This window comes from Crocodylus siamensis, chromosome 12, assembly GCF_052110815.1.
Source record: "Crocodylus siamensis isolate JL-2025a chromosome 12, ASM5211081v1, whole genome shotgun sequence".
In the NCBI taxonomy this organism is placed as follows: domain Eukaryota; kingdom Metazoa; phylum Chordata; order Crocodylia; family Crocodylidae; genus Crocodylus; species Crocodylus siamensis.
In genome coordinates, this window is record NC_143406.1 from 34,435,038 (window position 1) to 34,455,490 (window position 20,453).

A 20,453-nucleotide genomic window follows, 5' to 3' on the forward strand; every position below is an offset into this window, starting at 1 on the left:
CCGTGACACCCCCATTCCCCACTAGTCTGGAACCCGTGCTGTACACAGTGTCTGCTCTAGTCAGTCTGACCCACTGTCCCATACATTAGATCTGGCACAGGGCAGGGGGGACAGGTCTGTGGGCTTGATCTGGCCTGTAGACTGGCTCTGAACTGCTCATCTAGCCTGCAAGACCCCTGCCATAGAGGATCCATCATTCCCTTGCTGTCCTTTTCTCTGTTCCTCGCTTAGAATATTTTTGAATCTGAGTAAAGATACCTAAGGTGAAATAATCAACCCACCTTGTGCTACAGTTCTACCTGCTCTAACTCCACTGATATCAGTTGAAAATTTGCCTCATTATGATAAAGCCTGCTTATTGCATCATTTATTCTGTATCATTTTTATTAAACATTTTTCTTAACATTTCATATTTCTTCAAAGTAACTTAACAAAATCTCGTATCAACACAGAATTCTCCACATAAAACCTTGTTTGAATGGTGTCTTAGGGAAAGGGAATAGATGTTATTTTACCAGAGACTTACTCTTTTAAACTTCCCTTCCTGTTGTTTGTTTGTTTGTTTGTTTGCTAGTTTTAAAATCAAATTTTCAAACGAGTGACAGATCAGTGATTTTAAATCCCTTTGTATGCTCTGCTGGATCCAGGTTTCCAGTGAACCTATTTCAAATTACTCTTACTTTCTACAGGGAATGGGTTTTGGCATTTGATTGATGCTTATGATAGCTTCTTTAGTCCAGTGGTTCTCAGACTTTTGAACTCAAGGCACCCCTCCAGAACTTCTGTTTCAACAGCTAACTTGTGTTACAGTGCTTACTTTCTTGTAGGGAGGTGGGGCAGTCTGGGTTGGGGATCAGGCCTGGACACGACTGTGTGTGTGTTAATCTACTTAGCTAATTATCTTCTTGTACCTCAAGGTACCCATCAAAGGATATGCTGGCACCCTGGGATGTCCCAGCACTCTGGTGGAGAATCACTGCTTTAGTTACATTGGCTAGGTACAGATCATCATGCATTAAGAATGCAAAAACCACTCTAAAGCTGTAAATGAACTGATGTTCATGGCTCTTAGAACACTTGAAAAATGGTGGATTGTGCTCCTAAGGGCACCTATACACACGCTGGACATCTGCTTCGATGCATGTTAATTAGCACACATTGGAGCAGACTCAATCGAGTCTGCTGAATTATGCTAATTAGCACATTCCAGCAGCCTCCCCATCACGTATTCAGTGTCCCCACACTTCAAAATGGTAGCGGGGGGGCCACGAGGAAGGGGCCTGGGGTCTCCCTGTTCCCCAGCTCCTGCCAGGTGGCAAGGGAGGAGGGCTGAGGCTGGGGAGAGAGACTATTCCAGCAGTATCCTGGGAGTACCCGGAGCAGCTAATGTGGGCAGGGTCCCCCCTCCCCTCCCCTGCTGCTGAGCAGTAAACATCTGTTTTGTTTTATCACACTTTAATTTAGTGCTTTGAAGTAAAGGGTTTCTTGAATGTCTGTACTTAGCCATTATCAACTAGATCATAAAGTTGGTGACTTGATGAATGCAGTATTTTAGATTAATACAAGTGATGGACATAATTTTAAGAATTCAGTCTCTTTTGCAGCATGTCTTTACACATCTTGGGACCCAATGGTAGTTTTGTTTTGCTTCACTGTAGGACCTGGAAATCTCTCTGGTCTTTAGAAGCACACTTCTGTCTGACTTACAGGGTTGCAAACAAGTCATCTTTCTGTAACCTAAAGCAGTGGTTCTCAGCCTGGGATGCCTGAGATCCTTGGAAGTGTGCTGCAAGACGTGTGAGGAGATGAGGACGGGCTCAGGCTCTCCATTCCTGCTTGCCCCCTCCCTCTCCCCCCCATATGACAAGGAGATGAGCACTGTAATAAATTAATTAATATTTTAAATTGAGTGCTGCTCAATTTGCAAAAGTTCTGGGGGTGGGGGGGTACCACAAGTTTAATGAGGAGTGCCTGGAGTTTGAAACGGTTGAAAACCACTGCCCTAAAGTGTTTTATTTTGGCACAAACATTTACAATAGCAAGAGAAAGCCCTTGCTTGCACATTTCCTGCTGTTAACACCAAGCATGAGTAGCAGATGATAGATTTTGGGACTGTGACACATCCACTGGAAACTAGACTAACTAAGGTCATTTAAACACATGCTAGGTCAGCCACTGAACAGCCATCAGGTGATGGACAACAAACTACTGGTTGTTATTTTCCCGAGTTGGAAGGAGCCGCTTCCTAATCTGCATTCTCCTATTCCTCACAATATTATTTCCTGAAGAAACAGACATTGATATCTTTGAGCTGGAGAATCTGGGATAAAATTGGAATAATACAGCATCTTAACAACAATCACAGTAAATTTCATCTAAGTATCCCAGTGCTTTGTTTCCTGTCCCATTTTTTTTAAAATAATAATGTCTACAAACTGCATTGAAGACTGGGGTTTTCCTGTGCACAACAGCAGCAAGGCTCAGTCCCTGGTGTGAGGACCCTATGATCTAAAGAGACCAGACAAAGTGTGGAAGGGGAAAGAAGCATAGAAAAATGACTTGCCCACAATTAGATAGAAGCTGTTTAATTTTTAGGAATAAACCAAGGAGAGGAACCCTTTCAGTCTGGGGCTCTGCACAAGCACATACTAACTCTCTCATTGTATAAAATTTACTTTTCCAGCACTATCCAGCTGCCTGAAGTAGGCCAGCACCCACTGACCACGGCAAATTCTGTGCTCTGGGAAGTACCAAAGTCAGAATTTCAAGTAAGGTTTCATTTGTACTATTATTTTACAGAACACGTGTTAGCAGCACCTCACTGCAACGTAAACTGAACAACAGCTTGATTTCTTTGGCACTCAGGAATGTCTAAGACCTTCCCAGAGAAGTTGCCACTATTTGTAATACAATCTGAGTCAAATGCAAAGCACAATTATTTTGCTTCAAAAGCAATGACATGCGAGTGTGCATTTCTTCTTCTAACCCCAGAATTCATAGATTTTTATGGCTGGAAGGGACCTCAGTAGATCATCGAGTCAGACCCCCTGCCTTGGGCAGGAAAGAGTGCTGGGGTCAGCTGACCCCAGCCAGGTGTTTAAATTCCAATTGGCTCATCTGACTAACTGGGCATAAATGAATTATTAGTATTTAATTTTTGAAAACCAAGCCAATAAGGAAGTGGTGTGTGTGGCATAACTGTTCATTCCTTCCCAGAGAGAATGCCAAAACCTTTGGTAATAACATTCAATTGTGACCACAGTTTCATCTAGTGTAACGATGGAAAGTGTTCTGAGAATCAAAAAGCTGGATGTGTGTATATCTCTCATGTACAGTAAAATAGTTTCCCTTTAAGTATTTAGTGCATCGTGGCTCATGCAGATGAGATTTGATTAAGTACCAGATGTTTTACAACCAAACCAAAGTTACGTTATTTAAGAATAGATCAGTTCTTTTCAACAACAGATGCATGTTTTGGGTGATGATCAAACAAGGCCTGATTCTTCAACCAGTCTGTAGAATAGTCCCTTTTGAGCCATTAATTTCTCTGGTGTATCAAATTCAGCAATCTGACCATTTTCCAAGACTAAAATCCTGTGAATAATATTAAAACAGAAATTTGAGTATTGGAATGCAAAAGCAACACTAACTTAAGTAACCATTCTGAGCTACGATTATTAGATCTTGTTAGATCAGCTCCTGCCACTATTCCCCAACCAGGGAACAAGCCACAGGAGAGTAGGAGACATAACGAAATGTTCAACGATGATGCATAAGTTGGGTGGCCCCTTTGTGGCAATGTCCTGAGTACATATTTAAACAGAACTTTTGGCTTCCTATTTTTTAATTGTAGAGCAGCAAGTGATGTCTGAGAGGTTCCAGTGAGGAGACTCTCTGCAGCTTTAATTTACAGCAGTAGACAAAAGGGTGGGATAACGAATTAAATGACTTCAGTGGACCTAGACAGACCTCACTGTTTCTCAGCAGTTGATGCATCCATCACTGACAAAAAGAACCTGCTATTGTTTAAGAGAGCACTCCGGTGGGGTAAATGGAGCAGAGAGAGAGAGGGACAGACTTATGAAAATGACTGGACAAATCTGCAAGGGGAAGACTACCTGTTGCAGTCCAGGATGGTGTTCACACGATGAGCTATTGTCAACACTGTGCACTCTTTGAACTGAGTCCTTATCATTGATTGAATATGGAGGTCCATCTCTACATCCACTGATGCTGTAGCCTCATCTAGAACCAAGATTTTGGTTTTCCGTAACAGTGCCCTGGCCAGACAAAGAAGCTGCTTCTGACCAATGCTGAAAGCAAAAAGGTAGGATGGGGAATTGAGGAGCAGTAAATAGTGTTACTGGGGTTCAGAAAAAATAATCAATTTGAGAAGGTTCTGGCAGGCTCATGGCTCCCTTTCTCTGAGGAAGCAAGAGCCTGGAATTATTCAGAGTTGCGTTCCGTCTGAATTTTAGGAGATGAACAAGGAGCCATGCGTGCATGAAGCCTGTGATGCTGACAGCCTGGCAGATAATAGTTTGAGACCAACCAAAGCTGGGAACATTATTAACTTGTACTATGTCAGCATGTAGGAGCCTCAGTCATGGTCCAGGTGTCAACTGTGCTGGGCACTGCACAAGCTCAGAACAAGGCAGTTCTCCCCGGAGATCTTCTAGTCTAAGGGATGTCATAGCGCTGTTGCAGATTTCCCCTCGGGGCTCATAGTGGGACCAAGTTCCAGGGGTGGCAGTGATGTCCCCTGGTGGCTGTGTGGTTCCTGCTCTGGATTCCTGGGTACTGTCCCTTTCTTTGCTGCCTGCTACACTTAGATGTAACTAGTTGATGGGTAATAAGGGAGGCTGCCCTCAGGTCCTAGACTGAGCCCTTGTCCATCTAAGCCAGCAGGTCTTTCCCAGATCCTACTGGTCCCAATCCAGTCCTTCGCTGTACTGACTTGGTCCTCTTGCCCCATCCATGCCCCAGGGCATTAGTTGCCTTAAGGGTTAGTTTTGTGGCCTCTGACCTCCCTTACAGCCAGGCCTGTGTCTCACAGGTGTTATTGTTCCATCACTTCCCCTTGTTGGGGCCTTGGCCTTCTCAGCTTTTGCCCCTCTGCTCTCACCGGCTCCTTTTTCCTCAACCCACTGCACCAGATCTTAGCTTATTAGGTGCCAGCCCTTGTCTCTAATTTCTCAGTTTTGGGCCTCTGGTCTTGGTCTTGTCCCTCTAGGGTTGTGGGCCCCTGACCCTAGTTTCATCTGTTGCAGGCTCTTGTCTCCACCCTTTTTGGGCTCCCTGGCCCTGGCTCTTGCACTGTCAAGCTATGACCTCAGCTGGCTTAGGCTTCAACCCTAACCAGTTGCTGTCTATCAGCACCTCAAGCCTGGCCCCTTGTTGGGTTCAAAAGTCACATGCCCAACCACTAGGACCTCCATAACACCTCTAATAGGCCAAAACCACTGGTAAAACTCAAACAAAAAGCGTAAGACCTCTGGCTATAACTAAGATATCAAGACCTCTACTCATCATGGGTCCCAATTCTGTGCAAGCCCTCAGTTCCTGATTTGCTGATACCAGGCCTTAACCACAGCTAGCTTGCTACAGAGCTCTTCCTTCTCTGGCTGCCAGGACCAGACTGTCCACCCTGGCTCAAAGCCTGGGCTTATCTGCCTCCTAAGCCCTGCCCCTTCTGGTAGGGTGGTTCCCAGTCACCCACAGAGGTTTCCAGTTGGGGCCTGATGACTGGCTCCCAGGGCAACTCGTTTTTGCTGCTCTGGCTGTTTTAGCAATATCCTTGCTGCCCAGACAGGGCTCTGTCCTATTGTACTATTGCAGAGCTGCGAGTTCTGTAATAGGCACTCATAGCCTATAAGTCTGCCTGTTCTCCTGCAGCTCATAATGAGCAGCCTTCCCTACCTGAGGATCTCCCTGCTGCTGTTACTCCTTAAAGTAACAGGACTGTATCTTTTGGATTTTACTAAACCACATTTGCTTCTGTTTTATAGCATTCTTCCTTATTTGGACAATCTTGCCAACTGCATCACCCCCTCACCCACCGACCAGGGCTGTGCTGTCTTTTTCTGATGGCAGTGAAGGTACCTCAGGTTTTCCCCTTGTTCAGAGCACTCGTAGTTCAGTTGATCGGGCAGATTCAGTACAAAGTTCTTAAGCTGAGTCAGTTCCAAAGCTGTCCAGATGTCTGCATCACAGTATGTGTTTAAGGGATCGAGGTTCATTCTTAGAGAGCCAGAAAACAAAATTGGATCCTAAACATAAAAACAATAAAAAATCCTGAAATTAATACAGACCTCTTAAACTGGTGCCACTGCAGGTTTTTACCTACTGTAGGACCAATGGAGTGAAAATCTCTGGCTAGCGTAGTGTGCAAAGTAAGACTAGCTGGTCATAAGGCTGACTTCTCCCCTTCATATCTGTGGCTAGCCTTCTCACAGAGAACCTTCCTTCCTACCTGTCCCACATACTAGCACCCCATGCGATGGATAAGCACTTTAAGAAATTAATGTCATACCTGGGGAATAATTGTTATTTTGGTTCTAAGGTCATGGAGACCTATGTGAGCAATATTTATTCCATCAATTGAGATTTCTCCTTCAGCAGCTTCCACTAATCTCAATAGTCCCACTGCAAGAGTTGATTTCCCAGCTCCTGTTCTTCCAGCTATGCCAATCTATAAAATATAATGAAAGTAGATTATTCACTTTATACTTGGATTTTGATTCTTGACCAAATGATGGCTGAATTATATGACCATGGAACTGCCATGTAGAAAGAGACCTATTGGTTAATTTTGCTGTGTGCAGGTTGGACAATAACGAATATTAGAAGGTTTGAAGAAATGCACAACTTGGGTCTATGCCGTGAATGGTGCTGTCATCCTGTTTCCCTATTTGATGTGGAGACAGACTACTTGTGACTTTCCTTTGCATTTAAAAAAAAAAATCATTTCTCTGTTACAACTTAGTTTTTCTTCATCTGCTCCTGTCCTTGGGCCTCTTGGAAACCTGTTCTGTGTTCTTCAAATGACAAGGAAGTTGAGGTCAGATGGTAGAGGAAACCTTTTGACTTTTCTATGGGAGTCTATGTCAAGGACAGGACTACAGGCAGTCCTCAGACTTATGATACAACTGGTTCCTGAAAACCAGATCTTAAGTCTAAATGTTGTAACTTGGAACCAATTTCCCCATAGGAACAATGTTATAAATGGGCGATTTGGTTCCTTTGCAATGCACAATACAGCTGTGTCCAGCTGGTAAGTCTGTTGTGGTAGAAGGGAAGGCGGGAGGGAAGAGGTGTCGGGGGTGGGCGGGGGGCAGATCAAAGCCCCTGCAGTGGAGGGGCTGGGTTAGGAACAAGGACTGCCCAGCCGGGGCAGGGGGGCACAGGATGAAGGTGCAACATGTCTTGGGGGAGGAGGGGGAGGGCCACTCCTGCCGCTGCACGCTGCTGGTCATCTGGCAGCTCCTGTCACTCATCCGGGAGGGCGGGGAGGGTTGTCATGTGCCCCCAGATCTGTGCTGCATCGTGCTGAGCTCTGAGCATGGGCTATGGGGGGGCTGTGGTGAATTTTTAGGTGGCTGCAGCCCTCTCATAGCCCCCGCTTTGCCACCTGCCTTGCTGGGGTGGGGCAGGCAAGGGACAGCCGCAGCTTGTCTGAGGGGCATGGGGAGGAGGGGCAACTCCCACCACTGCGTGTTGCTGGTCCGGTCTTGCGCCCACCCCTGCCGGCTGGGTGAGTGGCAGCAAGGCATAGCCCCCACTCTGTCCCGCAGCACCCGTGCAGACCACAGCTTGGTGCAGCCCCAGCCCGACCTACACTGTGCAGATCCGGGGGTACATGCCCCCTGCCTTTGACACCTTCCCAGATGAGTGGCAGGAGCCACCCTGCCCCCCTCCCCTTGTCCCCTAGATGAGCCGTGCCTTTGTCCCATGCCTGCCCACCCCAGCTGGGCAGCGTTTGCCCCAGCCCCTGCCCCAATCCCCCCTTCACTGCAGGGGCCTTAATCTGCCCCCACCCCTCCCCTCCCCCTTCCCCTTCCACCACACAACAGACTTATCAGCTGGACACAGCTGTATCAAGTGTCGGAAACTTAAAACCCGCCTTGGCACCTCCAAACATGGTGTCAGTTTATAAAGGTCGTTAAGTGCCATTTATCATTACTTGAAAAGGTGTAAGTTGAGGACTTCTTGTACATCTGTTATAAGCTTGGGAAGGCCTTAATGGTGTGTGTATGTGTTTAATGTTGCTTTTGTACCTTCAGCCTATTAACTCAGTGAGGCAGGGATCACATTTTCTGTCTACCCATTATAAAGTACTAGTTACACTTTTAGCATTTAAGAAACAAATGACATTTCTCACCTTCTCTTGCCCCCTTATTGTTATCGTGATATTCTTCAGTGCTAACTCTAAGTTTGGCCTGTACTGTAAACTGTAATTCCTAAATTCAATTCTTCCTTCAGTGGGCCAAGCCTGACTTTGAGACTTGGCTTCCTGAGTCCAGGGGGCCTATGTAGAAAGGAAACAAATGACATCTTGTTCAGCAGTCAGTACATCAGCAGGTAACATGGCTGTATGCAATATGGAAGAATACTCAAAGCATGGGTTCACATTTTTTTTCTGGAACTCTGCAATTTCTTTCCTGTCCGAGCCCCCAAGGTCTAGAACAGTCTGCCATCGGAGGTCGTTCAAGCACCTACATTGAACACCTTCAAGAGTAAACTGGATGCTTATCTTGCTGGGATCCTATGACCCCAGCTGACTTCCTGCCCTTTGGGCAGGGGGCTGGACTCGATGATCTCCCGAGGTCCCTTCCAGCCCTGATGTCTATGAAATCTATGAAATCTGTCTTTTTGGAGATGGCATTCTTCATAATAAAATTATTAAACCTAACCTTAGTTACTTTATACAGCAAGTCAGACAAATTCTTATCCTCAGTCTCAGCTAAGAAAATAGTTTGACAGACAGATGTATATTTTTGACTGATCTAATTATATTTGGTTGTATAGGTCTCTGCAAACATGTCTTTTGTGAAAGGCATATTTTCAGGTTATCGAGTTGTAAACAGTAGGGTTAACTAACAGAGAATTTTTAGGCTGATACCGATGGCCAATTTTTAACAAGCCATATCAGCCGATACTTATCTGATTTGTTGATATGCAGTCAGGCAGCTCAGAGAGCAGCTGGTAAGTCTGTTGTGGGGGAAGGGGCAAGGAGGGAGGGAAGGGGCATGGGCAGAGCAGATTGAGGCACTAGTGGTGAGGGAGGGAGTGGGGTTTGAGTGTGGGATTAAACTGCAAGAGGCTCATTGGGGGGTGGGGAGGGGGGATGGCTCCTGCCACTTCTCGCACCCCGGGGGAGGCCTGGTGGGCATGTGTCTCCCGGATCTGCATGTGGGGTGAGGGTGGGCTGCTGCTGTGGGCTGGGGCTGGAGCAGTGCTAGGCCCTTCCCGGAAGGTGCTGGGCTGCACTTGGGGTGAGAGGCAGCAGTGCTGGGAGGGGACTACAGGGGCATGCAGCCACCCCAAAATTCACCATAGCTGCCCCCCCCCGCCGCCCCACATCACTGCTGCACGCCCCAAGTGCAGCCCAGCCCAACTCTCCTGCCGTGAAAACCCTGACTGACCTCAGCCCCAGTCTGCAGTGGCAGCCTGCCCTTGCTCCGTGTGCAGATCTGGGGGCACATGCCTCACATGGCCTCCAGGAGTGTGCGCAGTGACAGGAGCCGTCCCCTCTCCCTGCACCCCCAGATGAGCTGCTCATGGCTCCGTTCCAACCCAGTTGGGCTGGGGTTGAGGCAGGTGCTGCACAACTCCCTCCCTTACCACAGGGGCCTCAATCTGCCCCCCTGTACCCTTTCCCTTACAACAGACTTACCAGCCGGACCTGGCTGCTCTCCACTCTGCTGGCTGTGCTCCTAACTGTCTGTGTGCTGCGCTGTGGCTGCATGCGTGCATGGGGTATTTAGCAGTGGCATTATCAACCACATCAGCCAAAACAGCTGAATGCCAGTCAATTTTCCTTAAATCAGTGCCAATCTGATATGGGACCGGTATGGCACCTCTAGTAAACACTGATATGATTAATGTGAAGAGGTACATAATTACTTACTGATGCAAATACAAAGGATTAAGTTGAGATTCTCAGCCATTAAAAAAGGTCAGCAATTAGCATAGCCCTGCATCCATGATGTCCCAATTAATGCAGTTTCCGAGTATGGAGAAAACTTGCAGGTCTTTCCATAGAACTTAACAAATGATACTTTGAAATGGCAGCTATTATTTACGTTATTTAAGGAAATAGCCTGAACAGAGGTTATAAATCATGCCTGCATAGTTTAATAAACAACAAATGCTGCCAGTTCTTAAAAGTAATGGCACTGGGCCCTTTGGAAGAAAGACACTGGGTGTTTATCCATTTAGAAAAGAAATATATTGCCAGTCTGCTTTGGGAAGAAGTCCAGTTCAAATGATGAGAACAATATCTGGTTAGCTACCTCTTTAGGAGTTGTTGAATACTCTTTCACTCTCTCCACCGAAACAACATTGTTTTCTATTTCTGTCCAGGAGCGCACCATCCAGTTCAAAATGCCAGTTATCTAGCAAGAGAGAAAGGAGCTTGAGAAAACAGAAATTAAATGTAGACTGACCAGGTTCTTGTGAAGTTGCTAACAGGGCTGTGCAAAATTTCACCACCAGTTTTGTTTTGACGCTGTTTTGACTCGTTTTGAGCTCAAAACAGCAAAATCAAAACAAAACAGATCTTCAAAACAGCCTCAAAATGAAGCGAGGCAAGTGGAAACATTTAAAATTTTTTTAATGTTTCGAGTTTCGAAGCTCAAGCTGAGCTTGCCTGCAGGGAAACAGAAACTAAAGTTAAGGGGGGGGGGGGGGGGCGGGGGGAGTGCTCTCATTGACTGTGTAGCTGGCCAGTGACTGTCACACTTCCCTGAGGTCTCTTCCAATCCCAGTGCTCTGGGGGAGGGATGGAAAAACTGCAGAAAAGGCAGCATTGTTTGAACCGCCCTGCTTTCTGCTTTGGTGTCAGTTGAGTGAGGGCGCACCTTAACACACACTCAGTGTCACCCACCCATGTCACGAGTTTTGCCTGTCAGCAGCTAGGGTGCAGGGGCCCAGAACCCAGTACCGATCTCCTTGACAGCTGGCAGGCTTTGTGGCCTCAGCAGGGCCTGGCAAGCCTGCAGTTTTCACCCTGCTGCACCTTAACACACACACACAGTATCACCCATGTCACGAGTTTTGCTTGTCTGCAGCTTGAGGTGCAGTTTCCCCCAAGCCCCTACGCCTATCTCCTTGAAACAAGGTGGGGTTCATGCTCTCAGAAGGGGCTACCATTCCTGCAAGTTTCATCCAAATCAGGCCAGAAATGACAAAATTATAGGTTATTTCGAGCTTCCCCATTATAGCCTATGGGCAAAAAGTCAAAACAGCATCAAAACAGCAAAACTTTTTCAACAAAACGGAACAGCAGTTTTGAATTGAAATGAAATTTGAAATGAAACGCTGTTCTGTTGAAACTCAAGTCGAAACATAATGGTGCCGTTTCGTACAGCCCCAGTAGCTAGCCCTTGCTACTTTGTAGGATGCAGCTTAGTACATGCACATTTTTCTGGCTGGCTGGTTGCCAGGGTGTTCATGATCTTGTTTTGTGATATCTGGCCTTGTTTTTTGTGGATCAACATTTGATTTGTTCACCTGCAGCTCCTCAGTGCTAATACAGTGTGTTAGATTTTCTGTTCTAAGCAACCTACATGTTTCTTGCAGTGATCTGATGGGGACAGTACTTTGCCTGTTAAATGTTCCTTCAGTTTCTACCTATTTTCAAACCCAGTAGTAGCAGGATAGTTACTGCGGGACCCTCCAGGTGTATGCATTAGACTTGTTTTCTGTAACGGTAGTGCACACAAGTGTTGCACTTTATAAGCTGTAATTGCACAGTTTGCAAACATAAGCTTTTTACAAAATAGAATTTGGAACAAATTCTATTGAATTCAGTTTAATTTTAAATAGAAAGAAAGCAGCTGGTATTTTGGGAGAAAAAAAACTTACTCCCCTTCACTACTGCAATTCATGTGTTGCACAACTGTGCTAGTACATGACAACCTGACATTTGTCCAGAAGCTGTTAACATCTGGGAAGCTGGCTTAGTTTCATAACTTCATAACTGTCCAAGCTGAGAGAAATGTCAAAGATTCTTTAAAATACTTCCATCTGGAATGCCCTGTGGGCTGATCCTCAGATGAGCAGATGCTGCAGGATCTGGATCCCTGGGGCATTATCCATGATGAACATAAATGACTGACAACCTGAGACTCCTGTTAGATGGCAAAACCATACACTGCTGTTCTGAGTTACCTGAAGAGCATATGAAATGGAAAAGGCAGCAATCCCCGGAGTAAGTTGTTTTTTGTTGATCACAGCAAAAAGGGCTGCAAACAATACAATGCTGTTGCCTAGAAACTCCAGGTTTGCAGCCAGCCACCTACAAGCAAAGCAGAGATTTAGCTAATTTTTGCTGAGATTCTTATTTCCTCCCCATTTCTCTTATCACTGGCAAGTGCTCTTTAAAATGCTTCTGGGGACAGAGAGCTCTAAAGTCATGGCCACTTGGTTGACTGTTACTTTTCATCAACAGTGAAATGCCATCAGGTACTTGCAGCAAAAGTATTCTGTGTTCTGTCTGGGGACCGCGGCTGTGTGCTCAGAAGCTCTGTACCACTGATCTTTAGGTGGAGGCAGACTCTGGACTTGTTACTCTGATATTGGCAGCAGCAAGGTATAGCAGCTCTTCCCTTAAGCACTGCTTATGTGAAGCTTCATGTGAATGGCAGGATCCTATCCCCTATATTTGCAGCTTCCTACCTGTCAGCGACCACCCCAGGGAAACACATTCTCTGGTTCTCATCCACTCGGAAATCGTTCTGGGAAATAAACCTCTGTTGCGCCTTGTAAGCACGGATCACACCACTTCCTTGGAACGTCTCTGAAATGTGGGAGTAAATGGGCGAGCGGCTAGCAGCCTCCAGACGCCTCAGCTGGCAGGAGGTGGCGACGTAGAAATTCTGGGAAAAATGGAATGGAAGGGGCAAGTGATCTGGTGAGAACGTATCACTCGCCCACTCATCAGGCTCGTATCCAGAAAACCTAGGATGGGCCCAATGTGCAGCAAAACCCAGTGACCCAGCAGTATAAAAACTAATGTGCAGACCAAATGTGTTTAAACCTACGAGGTGAAATATGGCATCAAAGACGTTCCTGAAGGAGCACAGCACGTAGCCTGGGGAACGAGGGAGGAGGAAATGTATGTGAGGTAGCTGTAAGGACCTAAAGTCTTGTCTACCTTACAGTAGCCTCCCCAGGTTGTTCAAAGGTTGATTAATAGGGTAATTGAGTGGTGTAGATGGAAATACAATGCCCTTCTATTGCATCTGTCCCATTCACTGCTACTTATGTTAGATGTCTTGTTTCCCTACCCTATTTACTCATAGTAAACCACACTGATCATAGGTTTGGTCTATACAAGAAAGCCTCTGCCTACTAAACTAGAGTGTGATTTCACTGCATGCAGAGTGCTGCATTAGCTTTCTGTGTGGACACATAAACCAAGTCCACATAGGGTGTTAGTGTGGCATAGTGTAAATTTGCACTGTAGCTTACCAAGCACTGGGCAGCTGGTGTAGACAAGCTCTGTATCACGAGGTATCAAATAAAGACATTTCAAATGTAGCATCTTTTGTAACTTGTCTGTCACTGTTTTCAGAATGGGAGGGGGGAAAGGGAGCAGAGGGAGTTCAGTCTGGGGGTTTTTCAGTCCCCTACCCCCACTGAGGTGGGTGGGTGTATTGGAGCCACCCAGGAAGTGGGGGGAAGCTCCAATTCATCCACCCCACCCTTCAGCACCAGCTGGGGAGTCCCAAAAAGGAGCTCCCTTTGCTACCTTCCCCCCTCCCATTCTGAAACCTGGACATTGTAATGGGAACCTGGCTGCAGGCTCCTAGGGGGCAGGTAGATTTCCCCCCCGAGCCAACAGTGAACTTCGGTTTGGTCTGGGGTAAGGTTCGTAACTAAGAACCTTTGCAGAAAACATTCGGAGTTACAGCTGGGAGCTGCACCTGGGGCTTCTCAGTCTCATTCTGGCAAAATGTCTGACCCACCAAAAAGCCAGACTGGAAGATCTGGGTGCAGTGAAAAGCATATGCCTTTTTGGTATAGGCTGCTAGGAAACCAAGGCGGGGAAATTGCTTCTGATTTTAGCTGCATTTCATTTATGCTGGGGAAATACAGGAGTACTCCTCCATATTGGACTCCTGCCAAAACACCACGAATACATAAGACTTGTCATGAGGCTTGTGGGATGAAGAGTTTGGGTTCTGTGCAAACCATTGATCTTGGTGGGTTTAGTCACTGGTGGTTTTGGTTCAGGTATGAAATCAGATGCAAAAACCCATTTCTCTGGATTTCTCAGAAAGGTCTGGTTCATGTTAATCTAAAGACGGGAGTTGGTTCCTGCAGGAAGGGACAAGAGTGGTTCTTATACCACCCACAATGCTCAAGTCCTCCTAATCTTTCCAACCGAAAACTAAACATCAGGACAAAATCTTACTTGGAACGCAGCATACAGCACTGTCAATGGCACGATTGCCACCACCGCTATTGGCGTGGCCAATACAATCACAATGTAGATCTCCAACAAGTTGAACAAGAACCCCAGCAAGGACTTAAGCTTATCTGGGATAACAGAATCAATAGCATCCATTTCTTTGGAGAAGCGGTTCAGCAAGTTTCCAATGGATGTCTGCTCAAAGAACATCATTGGGGATCTAGCAATGTTTTCCAGTAACTGCCGAAAAAGCTTGCGGGATGCTATTGTCCCTCCTAGCAGGACAGCTGCTGTGGACCCAAACTTGCCAATGGCTGTAACAAAAAAGGGAAGTAAAGTGCAAGAGAAATCAAGAGTTCAGGTTGGGCAAGTCACTGTAATTCAAAGTCAAGGTTATTTAAACCCTCCCCATGAATTTAATACTAGCAAAAGGAACTGGCCTATTTATAAGCATTATTGTAGCATCTTAAAAGCCTTAGTCATAGACTAGGACCCTATTGTGCAAGACACTACACAAACACAGCATAGGAAGATGGCCCTTGTCCTAAGGGGTTTACTATCTAAGAGCGAGTTTCTCTAAGTGTAACGGAGCAGTTCATTCATTGTCACCCACCAGACAGCCTTCCTCCCCAAAGAGAGAAGCCCTGCTTTCTTCAGTGAACACGCACTGAACTGGGATGACTGACTCTTCTGAGTAGAGTAAACCCCACAAGTTCCAACTGAGGCCCCCTCTACACATTATACTTAAGGCATGATTAACCAGGTAATCGCATCTTAAGTTGTGACACAGCTACACGTTCAACCAATTAATGGCGTGATAAAATAAGCTACAAAGTTATTCCACAAAAAATGTGTAATAATTTTAAAGCTTGTTCTAATCATACTATTAATTGAATGTGTGGCCAGACCCTGTGACTGGCAGCCCCATCAACTGAGGGGCTCCCAACCACAGGGGAGCACCACCTGCTGCCAGCCCTGCAGCTGACAAGGCTCACAGTGGTGGCAGCGCTGGCTGTGGGGCTTGCAGAGGAAAAAATGCTGCCGCTCCTGCATGAATGACTGGTGCCTTCTGAGACTGGCTGGGGGAGGGAAAGGGGACAATCTGTAAGCGGCAGTGTTGGCAGCGAGCAGGGACTGCTCGCAGACGCTGGTGGCAGTGTTGGCGGTGACCAATCTCAAGGTGGGCACGTGCCCCCCCCAATGTGTTACCTATGCTCCCTTGTGAGATGCCTTGGCTGTGGGGGCAACACAGGGGAATGCTGCTGCCACTGCCAACCTCCTGTGCTGAGGGGCTCAAGCTGTGGCAGCGTTCCCCTGTGCTGCTCTGTAGCTGACACTGCATTAGCTTGCAGCAGCAGCAGCAAAGACAGCACTGGTGCTCCTGCAAGCTTCTGGAGGTGTGGGGCTTGTGGTGGCAGCAGCGTGCCCCTGTGCTTCCCCCGCTGCGAGCCCCGCAGCCCACATCTGTCACAGGGCTCACAACAGGGACAGTGCAGGAAACACTGCCCCCCCCCCGGTGAGCCTCGTTAACTGTGGAGCTCACAGCTGCGGGAGTTGGTGCAGGGGGAGCCTGGGATCGTGAGGAGGAGGGGCGGGCGACGCCCGCCGCAGCTGGGGCGATCCACAGGAAGGGCCCGGCTCGCGTCCAGAGATAAGGTGCAATGGGATCTAATATGTGATCCCACAATTGCACCTCCTGCCATGCATGTGTGGCACGGCACAAAACACAATTGTGTGGCTTGCACAGTAGATACCACTCTGCCTTTACCTGCACATGTAGAGGGGGCCTGAGAGGTCTAGAGTCACTGTCACGGCAGGAACGACTAACAGTTTCCATTCTAACCTCTATTTTCACTTAGTTTAAAACTGTCAACACTTGGGCTGAAATTTTGGACTTTTTTTCAGCCATTTTTGTTTATGAGAAAGGGATAACCAGTATCTAATTGCATTTAACTGTCACACCTTTTAATTTTTACATGCAAAAGTTGTATGATCATAGATGGTATTTGATTTGTAAGAAGTGGCATATTGATTTAAGGTGTGACTTAATGGAAGGGAAAATGGGAACCAGATAGGGTAACGAGGGGACAAAGGAGGAAATGAGGAGAACAGGGGGCTGAGGAACAGGGAGGCTGAGAAAGTTGCAACAGTCCCAACCTGAGACTTTTTCATGGGCACCAGATCCTATAGTTTTAACCACGGAGGTGAAGAACGGAGCCATTTCCCACTGTTTTTGGTTGCAATCCACACTATGTTAAAGATGTGGTGTGCACACACAAGCAAGCCAAAGTGTTGGGCAGCAATACTGGGAATATTGCTCAGATCCCATACAAATCAGTACTGGGCAAACTGGGTTCTGTGCCAAGACTTCTGGTTTCCAAGAGCCCTTGAGACAAACTTCCCCTAAGAAATATGACTATTTGTAAGCTGGGAAAATGTCCTGAAAGAGAAAGGCGGGAAGGTGACCAGGTCAACAAACCTTGAACGACTCCAAGAACGCCGAACACGCCAACTCGCAGCTCTGTGTGCTTTTGCGTTCCATTGTTAACAGGGTCATCTGCCCACTTGCTGAGCCAGTAACCCCGACAAAACGACGCAGTTTGCTGACATGTAAACAATAGGATGATGTACAAACAGACGGGGGAGCCCACTGCCTTCAGGTAGTCCAAATAAATGGAAGTATTAACCTAGAGTGAAGCAATCAAGAGAGAAGGGGAGGGAGGTGGGGGAAAGCAAGGGCCAGGCTTGTTAAGCTGTTTGCTTTTAAGTGAGGCAGTGATGTATCATGGTGTACATGTTCTGTTATGCATCAGCTGCCTTGGCAGCCCCAATGATATTCACTTTTACTGCAGAATGAATACATTGCAGTACTGTTAAACCAATTCAGGGCATCCAGGCAACTTGCAAGTGCCTGCTGAGTCCACATTGGCATCGTTTTCAGTAATGTTTATTCTCACTGGTGATAACTTACAAGCACCCTATTAACTGCTCACCAGTGGAAGCTAACTTGCCATAAATAACAACTTTAGAGATGTATCTCTTGGGCAAGAGAAGCCTTCTGAAATCCTTGTGCTTCCCTCTGTGACTCAGAACTCCTATTTGCCTCTGTTCTTTGCTACTGGGTTTATAATGTCACCCCTCACTCTTCCTTTCCTTCCCACGTCTCTACTGTCTGCCATTCTGCAATCATAGCCACTTCTATACAGTGTCTGGACTCCACTTGTGAAATCCTCCTTTTTTGCCTGGGTTAACAAATCCCTGACTTCCACAAGACCTGCTTCCCCAGACCAGCTCTTTTGAATGTGCTTCTCTTGAGCAAAACGAGAAGACTAATACTACTCTTATTTTTAAGCTCATCTCCCATGCTCATTGTATGTGTCATTAATCTTAAGAGGACATGCTGCAGTTACCCTGCCATGCTGAGTTTTCTCCCCTTCGATTAGTCTTCCCACATCTTTGGAAGCTGCAGTAGGTGCACGGTCTTGTCTTATGGCTCTGTAGCTGCTTCTCTCTGTAGAAGCCTTGAGTGACCTGTCACTGTAGAGAAACACAACACTGTAGCCAACACTATAAGGTTTTTAAGTCTGAGGTTGTAGGAGTTAGGCTTTGGAGGGGGGTGGTTAACATTTGTTAGTATGCAGTCAGTGCGTAAGTCCAGGAATCAAAATCTATCCTGCCCAGATGAGGCTAGTACTGAATGCACGTCCTGAGCCTCCCATACCTGGCTAATATGAAAGCATTTTGGTCCCAGTCCATTTCCTAGGGTCAGGGTCTTAGTATCGCTCAGACTGGCAGTGGTCACAAAACAGCAGGGAGGCCAAGGATTAAATGGACCGGAGGCTAGAATCCTCTCTCACCCATGGAGGTAGCACCTCTAGATACAATGTGGGGCACACTGTAGATGTAGAAGCTTTCACTGCTGCTGTGGGTCTTGTAATTTCTCTAGGGCTAATCCAGAGGACTTCAGTCTCTAGTGATCTCAGTGTCCCTTTCCATGACCAATGTGGGGGGGGTCTCTCTCAATCATGCCTTGTGCTACTTTGCTAAGGACTCATGACATTGATCAATCAAACAGTTAAGCAGACAGGACTGGCAACTTCTTATGGGAGTATGACAAGTCTCCTGTTTGATCTGCCTGTCATTACTTTGACTGACAGTCTGTTACAGCTTCAGTCAAAAATGCCAACTCTTCCTTTACCCTGCTGTCTGTCATCCTTTCCTCTCTGCCCTGCAGTGATTGCTTACCTCTCTGTAACAGCTATTGAATGAATGGTGATTTAAATGCAAAAAAGGAGGGGTCTTTTAAAATGTTTGTATTATAGACTGATAGATTGTTAGGGGCTGGAAGGGATCTTGTAGATCATCGGGTACAGTCCCCCTGCACTAGGCAGGAAAAGATAACTGGGGTCAAGTGACACCACTGAGGTGACTGTCCAGTCTTTTGAAGATGTCCGGGGTAGGTGACTGCACCACCACTGGAGGGATTCCATTCCAGTTTGGTCACCCTGACTGTGAAGGAGTTTTTCCTGGAATTGAGCCTGAAGCGGCCTTCCAGGAGTTTGTATCCATCGCTCCTGGTTTTCCCTGGGGTGCCCTGGTGAACGGCTGGTCACCAAGTTCTTGATGTACTCTCCTGATATAGCAGTAAGCTGCTACCACGTCCTCTCTCAGCCTTCTCTTCTGTAGGCTGAAGAGGCCCAAGTCCTTCAGCCTCTCCTCGGATGGCTTGTCTTGCAAGTCCCTGATCATACAGGTGGCTCGTCTCTGGACCCTCAAGTTTTCCCATGTCCTTGTGGAAGTGCGGTGCCCAGAACTGGATGCAGTATTCCAAGTATCAGAGTACTTCGTGTCTGATCAAGCAAGATGCTGCTCACAAAAGCTTATGACTCTCTGATTTAGTTAGTCTGTAAGGTTTCTACCTGAAGTCGGAAAAAAAACAATGGCTTCTCATGATGCATGGTGCAAACACCATCACATGTTCAGAGACAAGGAGAACCCTGCATATGTCCTGTCCCTGCCCTTGCCCTATTTGCATCCAGCCTGATTGCAAACCTACTGGATTCAATGGCTTGCCTAGGCTTTGGAGCAGACCCTTGCTTCGGTGTTGAAGACAAGCTTAGTTTTACCTGAAGGGTTCTTCTGGGTGCGTAGCATTTCTGGGAATGACAGCATTGTCAGCATTTCCTGCAGCTGTGGGACAAATGTATTTTAATAACTCGCAGTCTCCTTTTGTCCTGTTTTAGCCTCTGAGAGTTCAGCAGCACAACAAAGATTCACTTCAAGGGACTTTTTATAAAGGGAAGTGTATATTTGTCTGATTTTTCTCCAGAGAGCTGCAGCAATGGCACATGTGGGGGGTAAGGTATATTAATAGTTAGCGATTCCAATATGAAGGCATTAGTCACACATCTTGCATAACTGGCCCTACATTATTGGGTGATGAGTAGGTTAATTTGCTGACAGCATATGATTTTTTCCTTACTAAATAAACAGTGCTCTATCACAATGCAGCTCAGGATTAGATCACATGGGGAAAATGCTTCATATTTCAGTAATGGAACAAAGCTAATGCTTGTTCAAAGGGCACCTATACATGTGCTCTGGGATGTGGGGAGTGTTTTAATTAGAGTGGCTCTCAGGAACTGCAAAAATGCCCACAGCATCTCATGTATTCAGTGTCCCACATTTCAAAATAGTGGTGGGGGTGCTTTAACTAAAGTTTGTTTGATGACCTTTAGTTAAAGTGCCCCTGCTGCCACTTTGAAATGTGGGAACAATAAATATATGAGACTGCAGCACGCTGGAGCATTCTGAT

General features: G+C 46.6%; 1 protein-coding gene across 4 annotated transcripts in view; it reads right to left on the bottom strand.

Annotated features, from left to right (window-relative positions):
* Positions 1–366: 366 nt before the first annotated feature.
* Positions 367–20,453, bottom strand: part of ABCC6 (ATP binding cassette subfamily C member 6) — a 44,898-nt gene continuing 24,811 nt past the window's right edge. For all 4 annotated transcript variants that reach the window (XM_090023773.1, XM_090023772.1, XM_090023774.1 and 1 more), the window contains 12 exons: positions 19,765–19,828; positions 18,049–18,175; positions 17,118–17,325; positions 14,642–14,952; positions 12,901–13,100; positions 12,394–12,520; positions 10,515–10,616; positions 8,381–8,527; positions 6,533–6,691; positions 6,103–6,269; positions 4,119–4,313; positions 367–3,594 (listed from right to left, as the gene is read on the bottom strand). In XM_090023773.1, the coding sequence (XP_089879899.1) occupies positions 3,486–3,594; positions 4,119–4,313; positions 6,103–6,269; positions 6,533–6,691; positions 8,381–8,527; positions 10,515–10,616; positions 12,394–12,520; positions 12,901–13,100; positions 14,642–14,952; positions 17,118–17,325; positions 18,049–18,175; positions 19,765–19,828 (1,916 nt within the window). In that variant the 3' untranslated portion in view covers positions 367–3,485. The remainder of the gene's footprint in view (positions 3,595–4,118; positions 4,314–6,102; positions 6,270–6,532; positions 6,692–8,380; positions 8,528–10,514; positions 10,617–12,393; positions 12,521–12,900; positions 13,101–14,641; positions 14,953–17,117; positions 17,326–18,048; positions 18,176–19,764; positions 19,829–20,453) is intronic.